The sequence below is a fragment of the Rhamphochromis sp. 'chilingali' genome, assembly GCF_963969265.1.
Source record: "Rhamphochromis sp. 'chilingali' genome assembly, chromosome: 9".
In the NCBI taxonomy this organism is placed as follows: domain Eukaryota; kingdom Metazoa; phylum Chordata; class Actinopteri; order Cichliformes; family Cichlidae; genus Rhamphochromis; species Rhamphochromis sp. 'chilingali'.
Window position 1 is genome coordinate 40577752 of NC_137936.1, and position 19277 is coordinate 40597028.

At 44.6% G+C, this 19277-nt stretch overlaps 1 protein-coding gene across 1 annotated transcript; it reads left to right on the forward strand.

The window, feature by feature from the left end:
* Positions 1 to 2740: 2740 nt before the first annotated feature.
* On the forward strand, positions 2741 to 9311 carry snrpb (small nuclear ribonucleoprotein polypeptides B and B1). The gene is made up of 7 exons (XM_080892058.1): positions 2741 to 2882; positions 6347 to 6498; positions 7795 to 7906; positions 7991 to 8143; positions 8225 to 8354; positions 8954 to 9085; positions 9169 to 9311. The coding sequence occupies exons 1-7, from the start codon at positions 2880 to 2882 to the stop codon at positions 9207 to 9209; spliced, it is 723 nt and encodes a 240-aa protein (XP_080748184.1). The 5' UTR covers positions 2741 to 2879; the 3' UTR covers positions 9210 to 9311.
* The last annotated feature ends 9966 nt before the right edge of the window (positions 9312 to 19277 follow it).

The window sequence follows — 19277 nt, forward strand, 5'->3', positions numbered from 1 at the left end:
CAACTTTATTTATAAAGCACCCAGCACAGGACCAAAATGCTGAACAGTAAATTAGTTAAGAACAATAGAATTAAACAAAACAGAAAAAAACACACATAATACATAAAATTAAAATTAATAAAAACTAATATAAATAAACAAAAGTGACTTAAAGACAGAGAGAAGAAGCCTGTCTAATCTGTAAAGGCAGTATAAGAGCCGCTACAGTAAGTACCAGGCCAGTATGTTTAAGGCAGCTGATGTGGTGGAGAGCAGTGAGGCATGAGATCCATGCTATCCGGACAGGACTCATACTGTGTTTCTGTCCTGTAAGTTCATGTATGCACTGAACATAAAACATATCTAATAAACAAACTGACACTTTAACTGAAGAGGATAAATTGAACCTTGCTAAATTACAAGATAAATTAGATCGTTTATACTCAGACAAAGCAAAAGGAGCCTTTATCAGATCAAGCTCTAAATGGCTTGAAGAAGGTGAGCGTAATTCCCATTATTTCTTCAGTTTAGAAAAGAAACACTCAAGCATAAACAATATTAGCAAAATAATGATAAATGGGGTTAAGGGGCGATCGTGGCTCAAGAGTTAGGAGTTCGCCTTGTCAATCGGAAGGTTGCCGGTTCGAGCCCCAGCTTGGACAGTCTCGGTCGTTGTGTCCTTGGGCAAGACACTTCACCTGTTACCTACTGGTGGTGGTCAGAGGGCCCGGTGGCGCCAGTGTCCGGCAGCCTCGCCTCTGTCAGTGCGCCCCAGGGTGGCTGTGGCTACAATGTAGCTGCCATCACCAGTGTGTGAATGTGTGGATGACTGGATATGTAAAGCGCTTTGGGGTCCTTAGGGACTAGAAAAGCGCTATATAAATACAGGCCATTTACCATTTATAACAGAGGATTACAGATTAATCTCTCAACACTCTAAAAACTTAGTTGGTTTAGGAATAACATTATTTTAGTCAACCAATTATTTGATTCAAATGGTACGCTTTTCTCCTATGAAGAATTTTGTTTAGTTTAGCTATAAATCGTCATGATTATACAAAAGTATTTGGCTTAATACCATCAGGGGTTTGTATGCTGTTTAAGAATCAACCTAATATCACTTCATTCCACAGGCCGTTGAGATCTCCCATACAAACTTTTGTTGGCAAGATTTGCTTTTCTAAGCAAACTAAAGACAACAATAAATCTATCAGATCTTTATTTCAGAGTAGCATAACCACGCTACCATATGTCATTTTTTTCTGGAACTGGCTGTCAGATGGTATTATGTGGAACAAAGTTTGGAGACTCCCTAATCAGTTTTTAATTACCAACAAAATTAAAGATATTTCTTATAAATTAATACACAGAATTTATCCTTCTAAAGATTGTCTTCAAAGCAAATTCAAATTAGACATTGATACAAGCTGTAGCTTTTGTAAAACTTCCAAGGAATATACGATACATCTTTTTTGGTTTTGTAACCGTGTGCAAGATTTTTGGCAGAATTTGTGTTTTTATATCAGAAAATATATTTAAAGGATTTGTACTGTTTTGGAAATATGTTTTATTTGGTCTACACAAAAACCAAAGACAATTCAACTTTGATAACAGATATATGATTAACTTGTTAATTTTAATGGCTAAATTTCATATTCACAAGTCCACGTGTTTAGGAAGACATCCCTCTTTTTATGTATCTCCTTTGAACTTGAACAGTATCTTAATTCAATTAAGAACTCCACTAACCCAAAAACTATAAAAACTATTGGTGTTTGTGAAAAAATCAAGATCTTTCAATCACTTTATTCTTTGGCTTGATCAGTTACTTTCCCCCTAACATATTTATATTGTAGGTTCTGAAATTGTTCTTTTATTTGTTTGTCTATGGTATGCAATTTTTTTGTAAGTACAACACCATTAATATGGTACTGTTTAATTCTATTTTGTATTGCACTGAGGTTTAAATCATCAGTTATTTATTTATTTATTTATATAGCACTTTAAAAACACACCTGGTAGACCAAAGTGCTGTACAATACTAATACGCACATAGTAATAAAACCAGACATAGCAATAAAATAAAAATAAAAAAGGTTTAAATAAAGGTTTGAATGGAAAAAAAGAACATAAAACAAAAAGAACATTTGTATTTTTACTCAGTTGTATATAGTATTTGTATTTGTATTCTATTTTTATCTTATTGTATATTTATTTTATTTTATTCTACTGTATATAGTATTTTATTTTATTCTATTCTGTACAGTTGTGTACTGTATTTATTCTTATTGTATTCTAATTTTTGCCTCATAACTTTTGCACTGTCCACTTCCTGCTGTGACAAAACAAATTTCCCACGTGTGGGACTAATAAAGGTTATCTTATCTTATCTTATCTTATCTTATTTAAAACTACAGCAGCCGAGCTGAGTGCCTTAGATCTCATAAATCAGGACGCACTGCTCTCCTTACATCAGTGCTGGCCCTGGGTTCACCTGGTATCAGACGGGTACCAAAATTTGCAGCAGTAAAATCATTTAGCTGATCTCAGACCAGCAGCCAGCTGTTTGGTGATTCAGTATCAAAGTGAAGCTGCTTCGCTGACTGCAGAAGATTTCTTTATTTTAATGACGTCAGAAAGCATGTACATGCAAACGATCCGTGAGCGGTGAACGTGAAACTTTATTTGAACTTGTTAACGTTAATTAACGTGATTAACAATTTCAGTCTTCGCGCAGGAACTTTTTGTTCCTCGCACAGGGGGAATCTTTTCGGCGTTGCCACAGTTTCCGGTCGGCTGTGCGTCATTTCCTGTAGTTCCTGTTAAAGGCGGCCTGACGGGATCTCCGCGGGTCAGAATTTTTTAATCCGGTGTGAATCAGAGCCATCGGAATCGCAAACATGGTGAGTACCGTTTCCGGCGATGGTTCGGGTCCCTGTCGCTGCGGACAGCGCGGTATCGTTTCAGTTACCGCTCATTTAACGGTTTACATCGGGGAGAGGGAACGTCGCACAGACGTCAGGGAGGCGGGGGGTGTTATTGATCAGACCCGGCTCTATCATCAATGCCGAGTTCGAGTCCACCTCGGGGCGTAACCGAGACCTGGGGTTCCGGGGGCAGAGTCCGGATTTTACCGGGACACTCTTCTGGTCTCCGTGCCGGTAGGCCTCATCTTCCCGAGCTGCTGGAGTGGCGCACACGATGAGCGAACTCGGTGGCAAACAGAGAGGCTAACGGCTAACAGGGTCGAGCTAACTTTATTGAAATAACTATATTTAACTTGTGCTACAGACAGGTCATAGGTCAGAGTGGTGCACTTTTATTGGGAAAGGGGCTTGCAGCATTGGGTGGCTGTAGCTTAAATAAAATGGTAAATGGCCTGTATTTATATAGCGCTTTACTAGTCCCTAAGGACCCCAAAGCGCTTTACATATCCAGTCATCCACCCATTCACACACACATTCACACACTGGTGATGGCAAGCTACATTGTAGGCACAGCCACCCTGGGGCGCACTGACAGGAACAAAGCAGGGCATGGGAAGGTTGCTGGTTCGATCCCTGCTGCTCCAGTCCAGCTCCATGAATAAAGACCATCTCTGAATCGAGGAGGAGGCCTAAGGTTACATCTTTCGCCATCTTACAATGCTGTGATTGCAGCCATTCCCCAACTCTCTGTAAATGGTACTCATGGCCATTGATCAGTGGGTTTTGGTTAGTGGTTGTTGATCAATGGTTATGAGAATTTGCATAATTATGATTAAGGAACTGAGCACTCAGCCCATTGTTCTCTCAGTGGGCTGGTTTCAGTCATGCAAACGTACTGTTTATAAGATTGAAACCTGCAGTCAGCTGAGACTGAAGAAGTCACTTGGATGAGTGATGAAACGTTTCTCCCACAAAACGCTACGTCCAGATGAACAGAATCAACTTTTGGAGACTCCATGAATAAAGTATTATCAATCAGCCTGCAGGTTAGATGGAAGACACTATCTAGAGTTCTACTGTTTTATTGATATGTGCTGACCCTTTATTATGAAAGCACCTGTGTGCTCTAACACCTTATCGACCCGTGCTGACACAGGTTACAGGTGAATTATTCTTCAGTTATGCATTGTAACTTAAGCCATAACCTGATGTGCACCTCCTGAGAAATGTAACTACACATTGGGTTGGCATAAACTTGGCGTGGAAGGTTGCGGTGTAGGAATAAAAGGAGTGTACAGTAACATCAGTTAGAACGTAGCATTCCCACAGAAGTTGAGCTTCAGTTTACTGTAGTCTCTGTTAGTTCAGCAGGGTTTTATTCTGAACCGGTGGGACAGTGACCACTTTCCTTCCTGTCCCGGTCACAGTTTGAGCTTTGTTTCTGTCATTGTCTACGAAGCTTAGAAAGAAAAGCGCCTGGACTTCTTTAAGTTGCTTGAAGACGTTTCACCTCTCATCCGAGAAGCTTCTTCAGTTCTAGAGTCAAATGGTGGAGAGTCCCAGATATAAACCTAGTGGGAGTTTCCCCCCCAAAGAGGGACTAATAATAAAAATAATGTACACTTTTTATTGATCCCCGTAGGGAAATTCTCTGCATTTAACCCATTCACTCAGTGAAGCAGTGGGCAGCCACCAGTGCAGCGCCCGGGGAGCAGCGTGTGGGGATGGTACCTTGCTCAAGGGTACCTCAGGGTAGCCGTTCAGGGGATTCGAACCCCTGACCTTCCGATCATGGGGCAACCGCTTATAGGGAAGCGCTGTATAAGGTTCCCGTTATTGATGTTTGGGTGGTTGACCGGAACGGATTTTCTCCTGTCACTTTCTCGTCATCCCTGACGTGCTCTCCGTTGCAGTGTTGCCAACTCCTCAGTAAGGAAAATCGCTATTGGTTGTCCTAGAAGTCGCTAAATGACGTCATCGCCTAATTTGCATAATTGGTCATGCTAATCTAATTGTAACCTATGTTGTTGGAGAGAGAAATAACATCGTGGAAGAGACATAAAGTGAGTAAAAAACGTCCTAAATGCATTTAGAGTTTATTTAGAACTACAAATTAAATTTCTTTTAGCAATTATTGGTTTTTTTAATGTCACAATTCCAACCCTGCTCCTTTACCCGGGCTTGGACCGGCAAAAGTGACCCGAAATAGGCACTCTGGTGGAATTACTTTGTGTGTGTGTGTTTATGAGTAGTTTTAAACCTTGTGATCCACAAAACAGCATAAGAGTAAAAGAAGAACTGACTGCGTTACAGCACCCGCTGCTTGTTGAAAGTAAAAGCGATAAGCGTTTTCACGTCTTTTTTAGCAACTTTTTTTCTAAAAAAAAAAAAACTCGCTAAAGGGTCTGAAAACTCTCTAAATATAGCGACAAAGTCGCTAAGTTGGCAACACTGCTCCGTTGTTTTTTCCCTGCTAATTTTAGCATCACACGGCACAGCTTCTGTATCACGTGGTATAAGGCTCCGCCCTTGTCATTTGTTGAGCAGGAAGAGTGAGCGCTTGTTTTCATGCAGAGTACGTCCCGGATCAAAATGCGGTACAGTCGTCGTCTTTTTTCTTTTTTTTTTAAATGGTTGTCATTTGGAAATGAGATCGCACATAAGTATGAATCGAGATTGCAATTTTCTAACGATTAATCGTGCAGCCCTACTGTTTGGTCTCTCCAATGTAGAGGTCTGGGCATTCCTCGCTGCACTGTACAGCATACACCACATTGTTAAGTTTGTGTTTTGGAGTTTTGTCTTTGGGACGAACCACTTTGTGTCTGAGTGTGTTTCTGGGTCTGAAATACACCGGGATGTCGTGCTTGGAGAAAACTCCTGAGTTTCTCTGATACACTGCCTCTTTCGCTTTTCTTTCCAAGCTCCTTAGACTACGATGACCTGAATGGCTGAGAACCTTCACAGACATATTTCTGTCATCAAAGGAAGTTGTTCTGTTAGGTCTGTCTTGTGGAGGTCCCCTCAGCTGCAGTTGCCTTGTAATGCCTTGTGCCTTGCGCTCATTGGCTGGTTTGGTTGCTCACCTCAAAGCTGTGAAGTTCAACTTGGGACCGCCCACTTTGTTTTTGTTTCTGGCTGAATGCCATTGGGCGTCTCATCACTGAAGCACGTTGCCCTTGAGGTGAAGACACGTAACCTCTGATATGCTGATGGGGAGCCCCTGGTTTCTGACCCCTTACCTGTCTTAGCTCTGAGAACTGGAGACTTTCCTGAGGAGTCTAAAAGAAGATGTTGATGATGGAACTGGCGTGTCTCTTTGATTGGTCAGATGCTGATAATATTGATGTTTTTGATGAGGGTATTGATAATGTAATGTGGTGGCTCCAATGGTCAGTCATGATGATGATGTAACACAGCCCCTCTTTCTGATTGGTCAGACGGTGGGGAAGAGCTCAAAGATGCTGCAGCACATCGACTTCAGGATGAGGTGCATCCTGCAGGATGGGCGGATCTTCATCGGCACCTTCAAGGCCTTTGACAAACACATGAACCTCATCCTGTGTGACTGCGACGAGTTCAGGAAGATCAAGTAAGTGATCTGGCTCCACCTATACACTGGATTAAGGGGTGGAGCTACAGGTGTTAAAAGTCACACAGAGAAAACCAATCGAACCAGAGGCTGCATGTCACTAGCCAGGGTTAACTCTGGGTTTTATAAGGTGTCTTCCACAGACAGCAATCCCTGTGAGTGTAATCTGATACAGTCACATAAGTGTCTGAGCTGAAGCAGCAGAAACTGGTGATTTTTGGCACAGAGCGGGAAAATAAACATTTCAATTACAGAGAATGATTTGTCTGAGCGTGCTCAGTGCTGTTCTTTGTTTCTAAGGTGATGGTTGCACATCAGACCGGGGTAGCTTTAAACTGTATCCATGGAAACATTAAAGCTTCCTGTCCACATCTTGATAGAGACAGAGTGCACACACCTGAACACCTTTTCAACCAATCACATTCATTCACCCTGATCTGATTTCATCTTTGCAACTGAACGACACAAGGGGTGTCCAAATTCATGGGCTGCATCCTCCTGAGGACGTCACAGCGACGCGACGTTTTTTGAAGGATGGGTCGGGTGTGTCCTTTGTGGCCCACCATATCCCAGAATTCATAGCGTGGCCCAGCCAATTGCAGTTTCCAACAATGGCGACCGCTACTAAGTTTTAATTTTACTCTTATTACTCTTTCTGGGTCACAAAATAAACTTTGAAGATATTTTCAGGCGAGAAAGTAGCTGTGTAAAATCAAATATCTGCTCGGTTTATCAAGACATCACATATTTGCAAAACTGCTCCAACGTTTTCGGAGACGTCTGCTACCCACCAGCTCGATGTGCCAGGCAAACTCCCGGCACATGGTTTTCAGATCACAGCCGTCTTTCGCTACTCAGGTCAAACATGATATATAAGTCACTTGGATAACTTGTTTTATTTGTTCCTGAGTAAATCAGTTTGGCTGAGATCAAAGTTATTAGATTTTAAATAAAACTTTAATAATCCCCCCGGTGGGTTCCTCCGGGGTTTTCACACAGCTGAATAAACATCAAACAGAAAACTGATTAAACAGACGTGTGAGACGGTTGAGAGTTTACTCCAGTGTCCTGTTATATTTCAGAAAGCAAGGAGCAGACGGCGAGGTTATTAAACTCCTGTGAGTCAGCAGTGACGCTAATGTGAAGGCTAGACCGCTCCATTTCACAGCCTCGCACTTCCGGCGTACCCGACCTTCTGAGGACCCGGCCCACGTAGACCGCGAAGGCCGGGTCCTCAGGAGGATGCAGCCCATGAATTTGTAACCACACCGTGACTAATTTCTGGGTGTTTTTCAGGCCAAAGAACTCGAAGCAGCCGGAGCGTGAGGAGAAACGTGTTCTGGGTCTGGTGCTGCTGAGGGGGGAGAACCTGGTCTCCATGACAGTGGAGGGCCCGCCCCCTAAGGACGTGAGTGGCCCCTGCGGGAGGAGCTTCGTGAAACTGTGTTTGTTTGTGTTGAATTAATTCTGACCTCTGACCCCTCTCCTACAGACGGGGATCGCTCGTGTCCCATTGGCAGGCGTGGCAGGAGGGCCAGGCGTGGGGCGGGCAGCAGGTCGCGGCGTTCCCGCTGGTGCTCCGATGCCTCAGGCACCAGCTGGCCTTGCGGGGCCGGTCAGAGGTGTGGGCGGACCATCGCAGCAGGTAAATATGGTGATGCCAGCTGGTCTCAGTGTGTGTGTGTCTGAGCACGCTCAGTGATGACAGTTTCCTGTGTTTGGGCAGGTGATGACGCCGCAGGGTCGAGGGACGGTTGCCGCCGCAGCAGCAGGCGCCAGCATCGCTGGGGCGCCGACCCAGTACCCACCTGGGCGAGGAGCCCCGCCCCCCATGGGCAGAGGAGCCCCACCTCCAGGTCAGTGATGTCACTGTAAGACAACTTGGCAACAAGACCAAGTTTGATGTGATGTTTCTTTAAAAACAAATAAAATCCCAAGAAGCTACAGGTGAGGCACCAGGTGCGTTCAGATTCCTCAGTCATGTGACCTGCATTCTCCTCATGGTGCTGCAGTGGTTCCTATGTCACCTGTAGAGAAGGAGACCCTGGACCTGTAGTTTGTAGCGCTGACCATCAGAATATGACCTGCATAAACAAAATCACAGCAGAAGGAGAAATCAGTGGGAGGAGTCAGATGTGGGTTCGTTAGTCCGTACTCTAGGTTTCGTAGTTTAAACATGGCGGGCATGCAGCGTCAAGCTGAGGAGTCTGTTGGTGCGGTCGTTGCTCCTCTCCTTTTCTTCACCTGGAGACTGAGTGATCACCTGCCCAGGTGTGAGGCTTCTGCTCTGTGGCCCTCTGTGAGCACAAGGGGAGGAGCCTCTTAAACAAAGCGCTGCTCAGTGATCATGTGATCAGTGATCATCCTCTTCATTATCAAGAATCAGTTTACTCTCTTACAGGGTCAGCTGTTCCCTGATGATTGGTCCATTTTAATCTCTCCCCCCTCTCTGCAGGTATGATGGGACCGCCCCCTGGCATGCGACCACCGATGGGTCCTCCAATGGGCATGCCACCTGGTCCGGGTCGCGGCGCTCCAATGGGTATGCCCCCCCCAGGCATGAGGCCTCCTCCGCCGGGCATGAGAGGTAAGATTTCACTCTGGAAACACCCAATCGGATCACATCGTGGTATTTATCAGACCAATGTGACTTGTGCTCTGCTCTTTCAGGACCACCTCCTCCTGGGATGAGACCTCCCCCACGGCCCTGAAGAGGCTCCACCCCTTCACACACACCTGTTGTATAGATTTTTTTTTTTTCAACTTCTGGTTTGTGTTTTTTTTTTTTTTTTAAATAAAGTTTTTCAGTGTGATTCCACTTAGTTTGTGTAGTTTGTATGGTTATCACTTCAAGAAGCCAATCAGAGCCTAGGGGGTGTCAGCAGAAGGCGGAGCCTGTGGCGTCTGAGTGCACTGCAATCATCCCTTTTGCTCAGGAAGGGTTCTCACTGAGAGACGTGCTCCAAAGTATCTGCATGGCAGTGATAATCAGCTGTTCCAAACACTAAGGAAAGGAGCTTCAGTGCTTCCTTTAGATCAGCGGTGGGCAACTCCAGGCCCCGAGGGCCGGTGTCCCTGCAGGTTTTAGATGTGTCCTTGAACCAACACAGCTGATTTAAATGGCTAAATTAGCTCCTCAACATGTCCTGAAGTTCTCCAGAGGCCTGGTAATGAACTAATCATGGGATTCAGGTGTGTTGACCCAGGGTGAGATCTAAAACCTGCAGGACACTGGCCCTCGGGGCCTGGAATTGCCCACCCCTGCTTTAGATGAAAGTATTAATTCGGTCTCCAAAGTCAGTCCATGGCTGTGTCCCAATCCAGCGACCGCACACTTCGAGTACGCATTTTGAGACCTATTACGTCACAGCGACGACGGCTATTTGTACTCCAAATGCGCCGTCCATTTCCCCAAATTTGAAGTGTGGTCCAGTGTATACTTCCTGGTCCCATATATCCCACGATTCATAGCTGGGTGTGGATAATTTAGCCGAAAAATACGGCAGAAGCGGAGCGGCCGAAGAGTGAACTTTCAAAAGTAAGTACCAAACGGACTTTAACGTGTGTTTGAACGAGCTGACGGTTCACTCGTTAAGCTGAAAGAAAGATGCTTTAATCACAGCAGTCACACATGTGTCCACTGCACCATCTGGAACTCTTCTTGTTTACACTCGTAATAACACAAACACTAAATCCTGCTTCTCTGGTGCTGTTGTGTAGCAGTGTGTACACCTGAGACTGTCACCTGTCTGTCTGTCCTGCACACTCTCTCTGTTTCTTTCTCTCTGATTGTGGAATAAAAGTATGAACATGTGTTTATAAGTCACACTTGTGTTTGAATCCTGCAGCTTATCACACATTTGATTTCCATGTGTGACGACTGCAAGTGTCCAGAGTGAGGACAGACTGAGGGAGCCACTGCTGCACATCATCTGTGAGGCTTTGCAGCCCTGATGATCCACCAGGACAAACTCAGCAGTGTGTGAGGAAGAGGAGGAGGAAGAGCCAGCAGCAGCTGACAGATGGAGAGAATAGACAGACTGTTCCCTGTTTGTGAAGGACTGCTAGAAAAGTTTAACATAACTGTCTGTGCTGAATCAGTCTTATTAGGTAATGTTCACATAATGTGATCCTCCCAGTGTTTCCAGTGTGAGAGAAAGTACTCAGGGCCTTCAAGTTACACACTATGAAAGGCAGCAACAAGTTTAATGTTCAGAAACCTAAAGTCTGTATCAGCAGCAGAATGGAGCTAAAATAAATGTTGGTTTCAGTTCTATGAAGCTTTGAGTATTTTGGATCAGTAGCACTGCTGTGTTTGTTGCATCATATTGCTGTAACTGTTTATATGCTTTATATATTCTGAGCTAAGTTGATCTATAGTGTTACATCATATTCTATAAGGATGTTATGTGTTTGTAGACTTTCTGCCCAGTTTGACCCATTTAGCAGACGTCAGCCTGTTTAAGGCTCTGATATCTATTCTGTGTGACTTACAGCAGTTATGACATGGTCTGATTTTCTCACCCAATAAAGGAATATTTCATATATCAGTCTACTCTTCATTCTATCAGACACAGTTATCACAGCTCGTACATTTGCTTTTTACACATATATGTAAACATTGAGACAAATTTAGTAATGCCAACATATTAAACGAACAATATTTGACTCATATATAACACATCTGTATACACACTGTCACAGATACTCGTCTTTGAGTGAAGATTTAAGGTGATAGGAAATATAAATAACTGCAACTTGAATCTTTGACCCAGAGTTCAAGCTCTGCTGTAATAACTAATAATCTGACAATACTATAATATTGGCCATATTATATTTACATTACCACAGTGAGATGACTTTAGTCGCATGAACAACATCAGCTCATTGTTATTTACTAGCTAATCTTAAACGACTGTTCAGCACAGGAATGAAGCCCAACAACCATGTTTTTACTGTGGCCTCAGCCTCAACTAATCAAAGTGAGGTCATAAAAATGAATGAACAACAAAACACTTTTCTCCTTCATTTCTTTTTTTGACACTTTTTATTTGTTTAGGAACATTTTTATGCAACAAGATAAAAGAAAAAACAGAAACAGTATGAGGTCATGGGAAGATAACATACACCTGTACATACATCTGCACATCCACACATACATACGTCAACAAGTCTGCATTACTAATTCTATGCATCAAAGGGTGCTGCCACAAGCTGTAAAGTCCAGCCATTTTCTCCACCGTCTCCTTCCCAAATCTCCCTGCAGTCGCAGAGTGAAAGTCATACATTCCATCAATTTGACGTCTTCCACTATAGAGGTAAAAAGTGTTACAGTGGGAGGATCTCTACAGAGCCAGCGTTTTGTTATGGCCTTCTTCGCAGAAGCCAAGAGAACTTTCAGAAGGTAAACATCATCTGCAACTAAATCGTCTGTAAAATATCCCAGATACAATGAGGTAAATGTACAAGACACGTGGAATCCCAACACCTCTGTAATTATCTTTATAACTTCCGTCCAGAAGGGTCGTATGAGTGGGCAGGACCAGAATATATGACCGTAATCAGCCACGACTTCCCCACAATTCCTCCAGCAAAACGCAGGTGTAGCACTGAATTTAGACTTCTGTTTAGGCGTTATGAAATAGTGTATAATGTTCTTCCAGCAGAAGTCCCGCCACATGTTGGAGTTAGTCGTGGTAAACTGTGTCTCCCAGATCCGTGCCCACCCATCTTCTGTAATCACAATGTCCATTTCTTTTTCCCATTTCTGCTTTATGTAAACCGTTGAGTGCCCTTTGAGCTTAGTCAGACATTTATACAGTTTACTTATCAAGGCTCTGTTACTCCCAGAGTCATAAGCATCAATGAAAATATTAACAATCGAGAAGTCTCCACGGACACAGCTCTTCAGTCTTTTGCCAATATAGTCACGGAGTTGCAAGTATCGAAAAAAGTCTTGTTTCCCGAGATCGTAAGTCTTGCATAGGGTATCAAAAGCCATAATTTTAGATTTTACAATAACCAAACACCCAGCAGTGATTCCATGCCACACCCATTGTTTAAATCTACTATCGTGGGAAGCAGGTAAAAAAATCAGGGTCATACGCTGGCCACCTCAGAAGTTTTATCTCTTCCTGGAGTTGCGCCTGCTTGACCACTCCCCTCCATATTTTTAATGTAAAAGTGACCCAGTGGCTGGGCGTCAAGGTATCGTCCAAATCAGAAGCCGCGTGACCAAGTCTAGACTGGATTGGCGTGTCTGAGAGAGACATCTCAATCGTCTTCCACCTCGCACAAAAAGATGGATTACACCAACACACCAAGGACCTCAGCTGAGCAGATAAGTAGTAATTCCTTAATGAAGGTAGAGCCAAGCCCCCTTTGTCTTTCGGCAACTGCAAAGTAGAGAACTTCACCCGTGGTCTTTTGTTAAGCCAAATGAATCTCGAAATCTGCTTATTCCATTCCCTGAATTGCTTCTCTGGAATTTGAATAGGTAAAGCAAGAAAAAGATAGAGTAGTTTGGGGAGAATATTCATTTTAATTATCTGTATCCTGTTGCCAAGGTCGAGAGGGAGCAAGGCCCAAATGTTGAGATCGCTATATATTTCTCTATTAATACGACTGTAATTAATATCATACAGTTGTGTCAGATCTCTAGGCAGAAACACTCCCAAATATTTGATAGCAGTTGCCTCCCAATTAAACTTGAATTTTGCCAGTAGTGTCTGGTCCGGAGAAAAATTAAATGACAGAACTTGAGTTTTTTTGACATTAAGGACATACCCTGAATACAGGCCATATGTTTCCAACATCCCCATTAACACTGGTATACCTGAGCTGGGATCCGTGATTGTCACCAAGACATCATCTGCATATAGAATCAGAATCAGAATCAGAATGGGTTTATTGCCAGATGTTGAGGTTTACAACATTAGGAAATTGCTGCGGTGCTTCAGTGCAGACAATAAGAATTAAAGTGCTATGTAGAAAGAAAGATATGTGCATGAGATATACATGAGATATATACATGAGAATAAGAATTATGAGTGCTACGTAGAAAGATATATACATGAGTGCAGGTGGTGATCAGTGCCGAACATGAAATGATGCAGTGACACAGCGTAGGGTCATGTGTTAGTGGCGGGGACAGTCATGTGGTTATTGTTCATGTGTCCAACAGCAGAGGGGAAGAAACTGTTCTTGTGGCGAGAGGTTCTGGTGCGAATGGACCGGAGCCTCCTGCCTGAGGGGAGCAGGTCAAACAGACTGTGTCCAGGGTGAGAAGGGTCAGCTGAGATCCGGGCTGCACGCCGCAGTGTCCTGGAGGTGTACAGGTCCTGCAGAGATGGGAGTCTGCAGCCAATCACCTTCTCAGCAGAGCGCACAACACGCTGCAGTCTCTGTTTGTCCCTGATAGTGGCTCCAGCGTACCACACGGTGATGGAGGAGGTGAGGATGGACTCGATGATTGCAGTGTAGAATTGCATCATCGTCCGTGTTGGCAGGTTGAATTTCTTCAGCTGCCTCAGGAAGTACATCCTCTGCTGGGCTTTCTTGATGACGGAGGTGATGGTGGGCTCCCACTTCAGGTCCTGGGTGATGGTGGTACCCAGGAAGCGGAATGAGTCCACAGAGGTGATGGGGGTGTCAGTCAGGATGATGGGGGGGAGTGGGGCTGTGTGCTTCCTGAAGTCCACAATAATCTCCACTGTCTTCTGGGCATTCAGCACCAGGTTGTTGTGGCTGCACCAAGACACCAGACGTTCAACCTCCCTCCTGTAGGCAGACTCATCCCCGTCCGAGATGAGCCCAATAACGGTGGTGTCATCTGCAAACTTGATTAGCTTGACAGACTGGTGGGTGGAGGTGCAGCAGTTGGTGTACAGGGAGAAGAGCAGAGGAGAAAGAACACAGCCCTGAGGGGAGCCGGTGCTGATGGTCCGGGAGTCCGAGACATTCTTCCCCAGCCTCACGTGCTGCTTCCTGTCCGTCAGGAAGTCAGTGATCCACCGGCAGATGGGGTCAGACACATTCATCTGGGAAAGCTTGCCTCGGAGATGGTCTGGAAGGATGGTGTTGAAGGCAGAGCTGAAGTCCACAAACAGGATCCTAGCGTAGGTTCCTGGGGAGTCCAGATGCTGCAGGATGAAGTGTAGGGCCATGTTGATGGCGTCGTCTACAGACCTGTTGGCTCTATATGCAAACTGCAGGGGGTCCAGGAGGGGGGCCGTGAGGGTCTTGAGATGGGAGAGAACTAGGCGCTCAAATGACTTCATGACCACAGATGTCAGAGCCACGGGTCTGTAGTCATTTAGTCCAGTGATCCTAGGTTTCTTGGGGACAGGGATTATGGTAGAGGACTTGAAGCAGGCAGGCACATGACATGCCTGCAGTGAGGAGTTGAAGATGCCAGAAAACACTGGGGCCAGCTCGTTTGCACAGTGTCTGAGGGTGGCAGGAGACACGCCGTCTGGGCCGGGAGCTTTCCGAGCATTCAGACTCCTAAACTGCTTCCTCACATCTGCTTCATGAATATGCAGAGTTGTGGTCGGAGGAGGTGGTGTGAAATCCTCTTTTGTGTGGGGTGAGGGGGCGGGTGTTGCAGGTGAACAGTTTGAAGGTGGTGATGGCTCTATGGAGGGGGGAGAGGTGGGGGAATGAGTGTCCAAAGTGCCTCTATTGTTGGGGTCGTTGGAGGTGTGAAGGCTGCCTGATGGCTCGTCAAAACGGCAGTAGAAGTCGTTAAGGGTGTTGGCTAAGAGCAAGTCATCAGTGGAGTGGGGGGTTTTAGGCTTGTAGTTTGTAATATTCCTAAAACCTTTCCACACAGAGGCCGAGTCATTCTCTGAGATCTGCTGCTGCATCTTCTCAGAGTGCTGATGTTTGGCAATGTCCACTTCCTTAGTGAACCTGTACTTGGCCTCTCTGTAGCAGTCCCTGTCTCCGCTTCTGAACGCCTTACTCTTTTCCAGCCACAGCTTTTTGAGTTTAGGAGTAAACACACCTTGTACTCGTCCCCTCCTATTACAATCCCTTTCAACGATGTTTCCTGACGTATAGCCTGGGCTAGAGGTTCGATAAACAAGTTGAAGAGGAAGGGGCTTGCTGGACACCCCTGTCTACATCCTCGTTCTAAAAAAATAGTATCGGAGAGGCTACCGTTAATTTTTATTCTGGCAGTAGGGAGAGAATAAAGAGCTTGGAAACATCTTATAAACTCGCTACAGAAACCAAATCTTTTCATCACTAAGAAGAGGAAGTCCCAATTCACTGAATCATATGCTTTTTCAGCATCTAAGCTAAGAATAACTGAGCTTGTTTTCTTATTATTAATGTGTTCGATGATGTGTAAAGCTCGTCTAATATTATCGTGGGTTTGTCTATTTTTCAAGAAACCCGTTTGGTCTTCATCAATCAAAGAAGGCATTACAGCATCCATTCTTCGCACCAAAATAGTTGTGTATAGTTTATAATCTGAGTTCAGGACACTTATCGGCCTATAAGATTTGCAGTTTAGTCTATCCTGTCCCCCCTTTGGCAAAACCGATATGAAGGCCTCCTTCCAAGAGGGAGGTACCAGACCTCCTTTCAAAATGTAGTTAAAACTAGTTTCCAACAGGGGAAGAAGGCTTTCCCTCATGGTTTTGTACCATTCGGCAGGGAGCCCGTCGGTACCTGGTGATTTATTGGATTTAAGGCTGGAGATAGCTTTAATTATTTCTTCCCGAGATATTAAGGACGTTAACTTATTATTTGCCTCTCGACCAATCGTAGGCAGGTCTAAGGAATTCAAAAAGTCAGTCATCTTATTTACATCACCCTGAGTAGATTGACTATATAAGGATTTGTAATACTTTTCAAACGCTTTTTGAATTTTATCCAGGTCAGTTACAACATTGTTACCAACCGGGTCTCTAATCTTATAAATATTATTTTCAGCTTGCTGTTTTCTAATCCGCCACGCCAACTGCTTCGCCGCCTTAGGCCCCGCCTCATAATACCTCTGTTTCATGAACCTTATGTTTTTCTCTACTTCTTCGCTCAATATCTTATCTATCTCCTGCTTAATCGGTCTGATCTGGTGGGTTACTGTAGTATTTTTATCCTTTAGACCTGACTGTTCCAAGGCCATTAATCTATTCTGCAGTTGTAACAATTCTTGTGACTTTTTCTTTTTAATCATGGTCGACCACGCAATTATTTTACCTCTGAGGACAGCTTTGGCTGCATCCCACACAATACTGTGATTTGTCTCTCCATTATTGTCCTGCAGGTACAAGTTAAGATCGGCTGTCATTTGTTTCACAAAAGCGGGGTCATTTAACATACCGGTATTTAGTCTCCACAAAGTTGTCTTCCGTGTCCCGTCCAAATGTAACGTTATATAAATTCCACTGTGGTCAGAGACATCTCTTGGACCTATTCTGCAATCTTTTATCCTGTCTAAATCCCTATTAAACATAAAACAGTAATCTATCCTCGAATACACTGAGTGTCGAGCAGAGTAAAAAGTGAATCCTGACGCTGACCCATGGATAGATCGCCACACATCAATAAGTCCTAATTCCGTTAACATTCCTTTAACCCGTTTCCCTCCAGACGTGCTTTTCCTGTCCCTATTATTTGAGTCTAATCTGGGATTTAACAGTAAATTAAAATCTCCTGCACAAATAAGAGTTCCCACCGTTTCCTTAGAGATCAAATCAAATATCTTCTTAAAAGAAGCTTGCGTTGCTTCCCGGGGGTTGCATAGACATTTAATAGTGTGACCGTCTTATTCTCTATTCTACCTTTTACTAAAACAAACCGACCTTCCTTATCACTTATAGTAGATATATGTTCAAATTTTATTTTATTTGAGATAAGGATAGCTACTCCTCGTTTTTTCCCGGCCCTATACGATGAATAGAATGTATGTCTGAAACCCATCTTTTTTAATTTCTCATGTTCTGCATTGTCTAGATGAGTTTCTTGCCAATATGCCAAATCTACGGTCTCCTTTTTCAATTTGGCAATTAATTTGCTTCTTTTAATAGGGCTATTCAGGCCATTTACATTTAGTGACAGCATTTTATAGAAATTATAAGCCATCAAGTGGAGATGTGGAATACAACATAATCAACCCAGACCTCAGAACATCACAACCAGAACTCACTGAACAGCAAACACACCAAACATTAACAAGAGCTTCCAATACAAAGGATATAAGAGTGTCCTTTGACATTGAGGGGACTGGCCACAAGGTGGGGCTCCTCATCCGACAAGAGGGGAGTGACCGACAAAAAAGCCAAAAAAGGGCAAAAAATAAACGAAACAGTCTCTTATCGCTACTAGACATAACGTGGTGGTTCTCTAACCATGTCCGTAGGCACCAACCTAAAGAAATATGAATTCTGAAGGATACGAAAGTCAGTGTTCCTGCGGTTAGATTATCAAAACTCTACCGCCAGCTATCTCACCGTTGTCCCGCCATCAGCTGTTCACTCGTCTGCTGGCACTTTTTCTTGCTCCCTCCGGAATGCTTGGAGTTTTTCCCACACGTGCTGCTGGAAGCCGCCCCCGCAGTGTGCTGTCTGCGTTTCCCAAGGAAGTAGCTGCTTTATCGTGTCCTCTGTCATCCTGTTGGTTTGGTTCCCCAAAGTGATCTTACCCACGGCTATTCCCCGCTTTCTTAAATCCTCGGCAGCTTGGCTCGCGGTATTATATAGGACATTGCCTGACGCATAAAACACTCGCATCTTACTTAGTAGTGTCTGGAAGCGGATCCCCCTGTCCTTCAAAGCCTTCTTAACTGGGATATATTCCCGTCTCCTTTTCTGCACTTCCAGGGAGTAGTCATGATCGAAATACACCCGTTTGTTTTGGATATGTACCCCTTTGTTCCACGCCGTGCGGAGAATCTCTTCTTTAACAGAGAACCGGAGGAAGCGCACTATTATTGAGCGTGGTGGGGCGTTCGGGGGTGGTTTCGGTCCCAACGCGCGGTGTGCGCGCTCAATGCCGAGAGCACGGTCCGGGCCGAAATCTTCGCCTAGGTGTTCTTTGATCAGATTTTCAACAAAGGTAGTCACCGACGAGCCCTCCGAGTTTTCCGGTACGCCGTAGATCCGGATGTTCTTGCGTCTAGCGCGGCCCTCCATATCGGACACCTTTTCCTGAAGCGCCCGTTGATTTTCCAACAGCTGCACAAGTGTATCCCTAACACCAATGTCCCAGCGTTCCGAGTCAGCCATGTTGTCCTCGACGTGCTTTAGCCAACCAGTCATCTCCTCCACCTGATCCGCCATCTCGTGTAATCTTTGATTCAATTCCTTAGAGAGTTCGGCCATTTGCTTCTTTACATCCTCCCGAAATTCCGTACCGAATGCTTTGAAGTCACTCTTCAATTCGGTTCGCAATGTAGCCATTTCGGCCACCAGTACGCTACTCACAGCATCCCGAAGCCAACCCAGACCTTCACCTCGGTCGCCATCTTGTCCCGATGCGAGGCTTGCCTCACTAGCCGCGGCGTCCTTCTCCATTTCACAGTCAAGAATGTTTCGTAGCCCGTATCCTCCCTTTTTAGATTTATCCCCACTCATTCTTGAGTCGAAAAATGGCAATGTAGCCCTAATACAGCTCTCGAGTCCGGGGAAACACACGGTTGGTGCCGGAGGTCACTCTCTATGCGGCCATGCGGTGCTTCGAGCCACCGGAAGTCCACTTCTCCTTCATTTCTGTCACACAAAGCTGTATGAAACGTTTCTCGCGGTTAGTATCATAGTTGCTAGTCAACC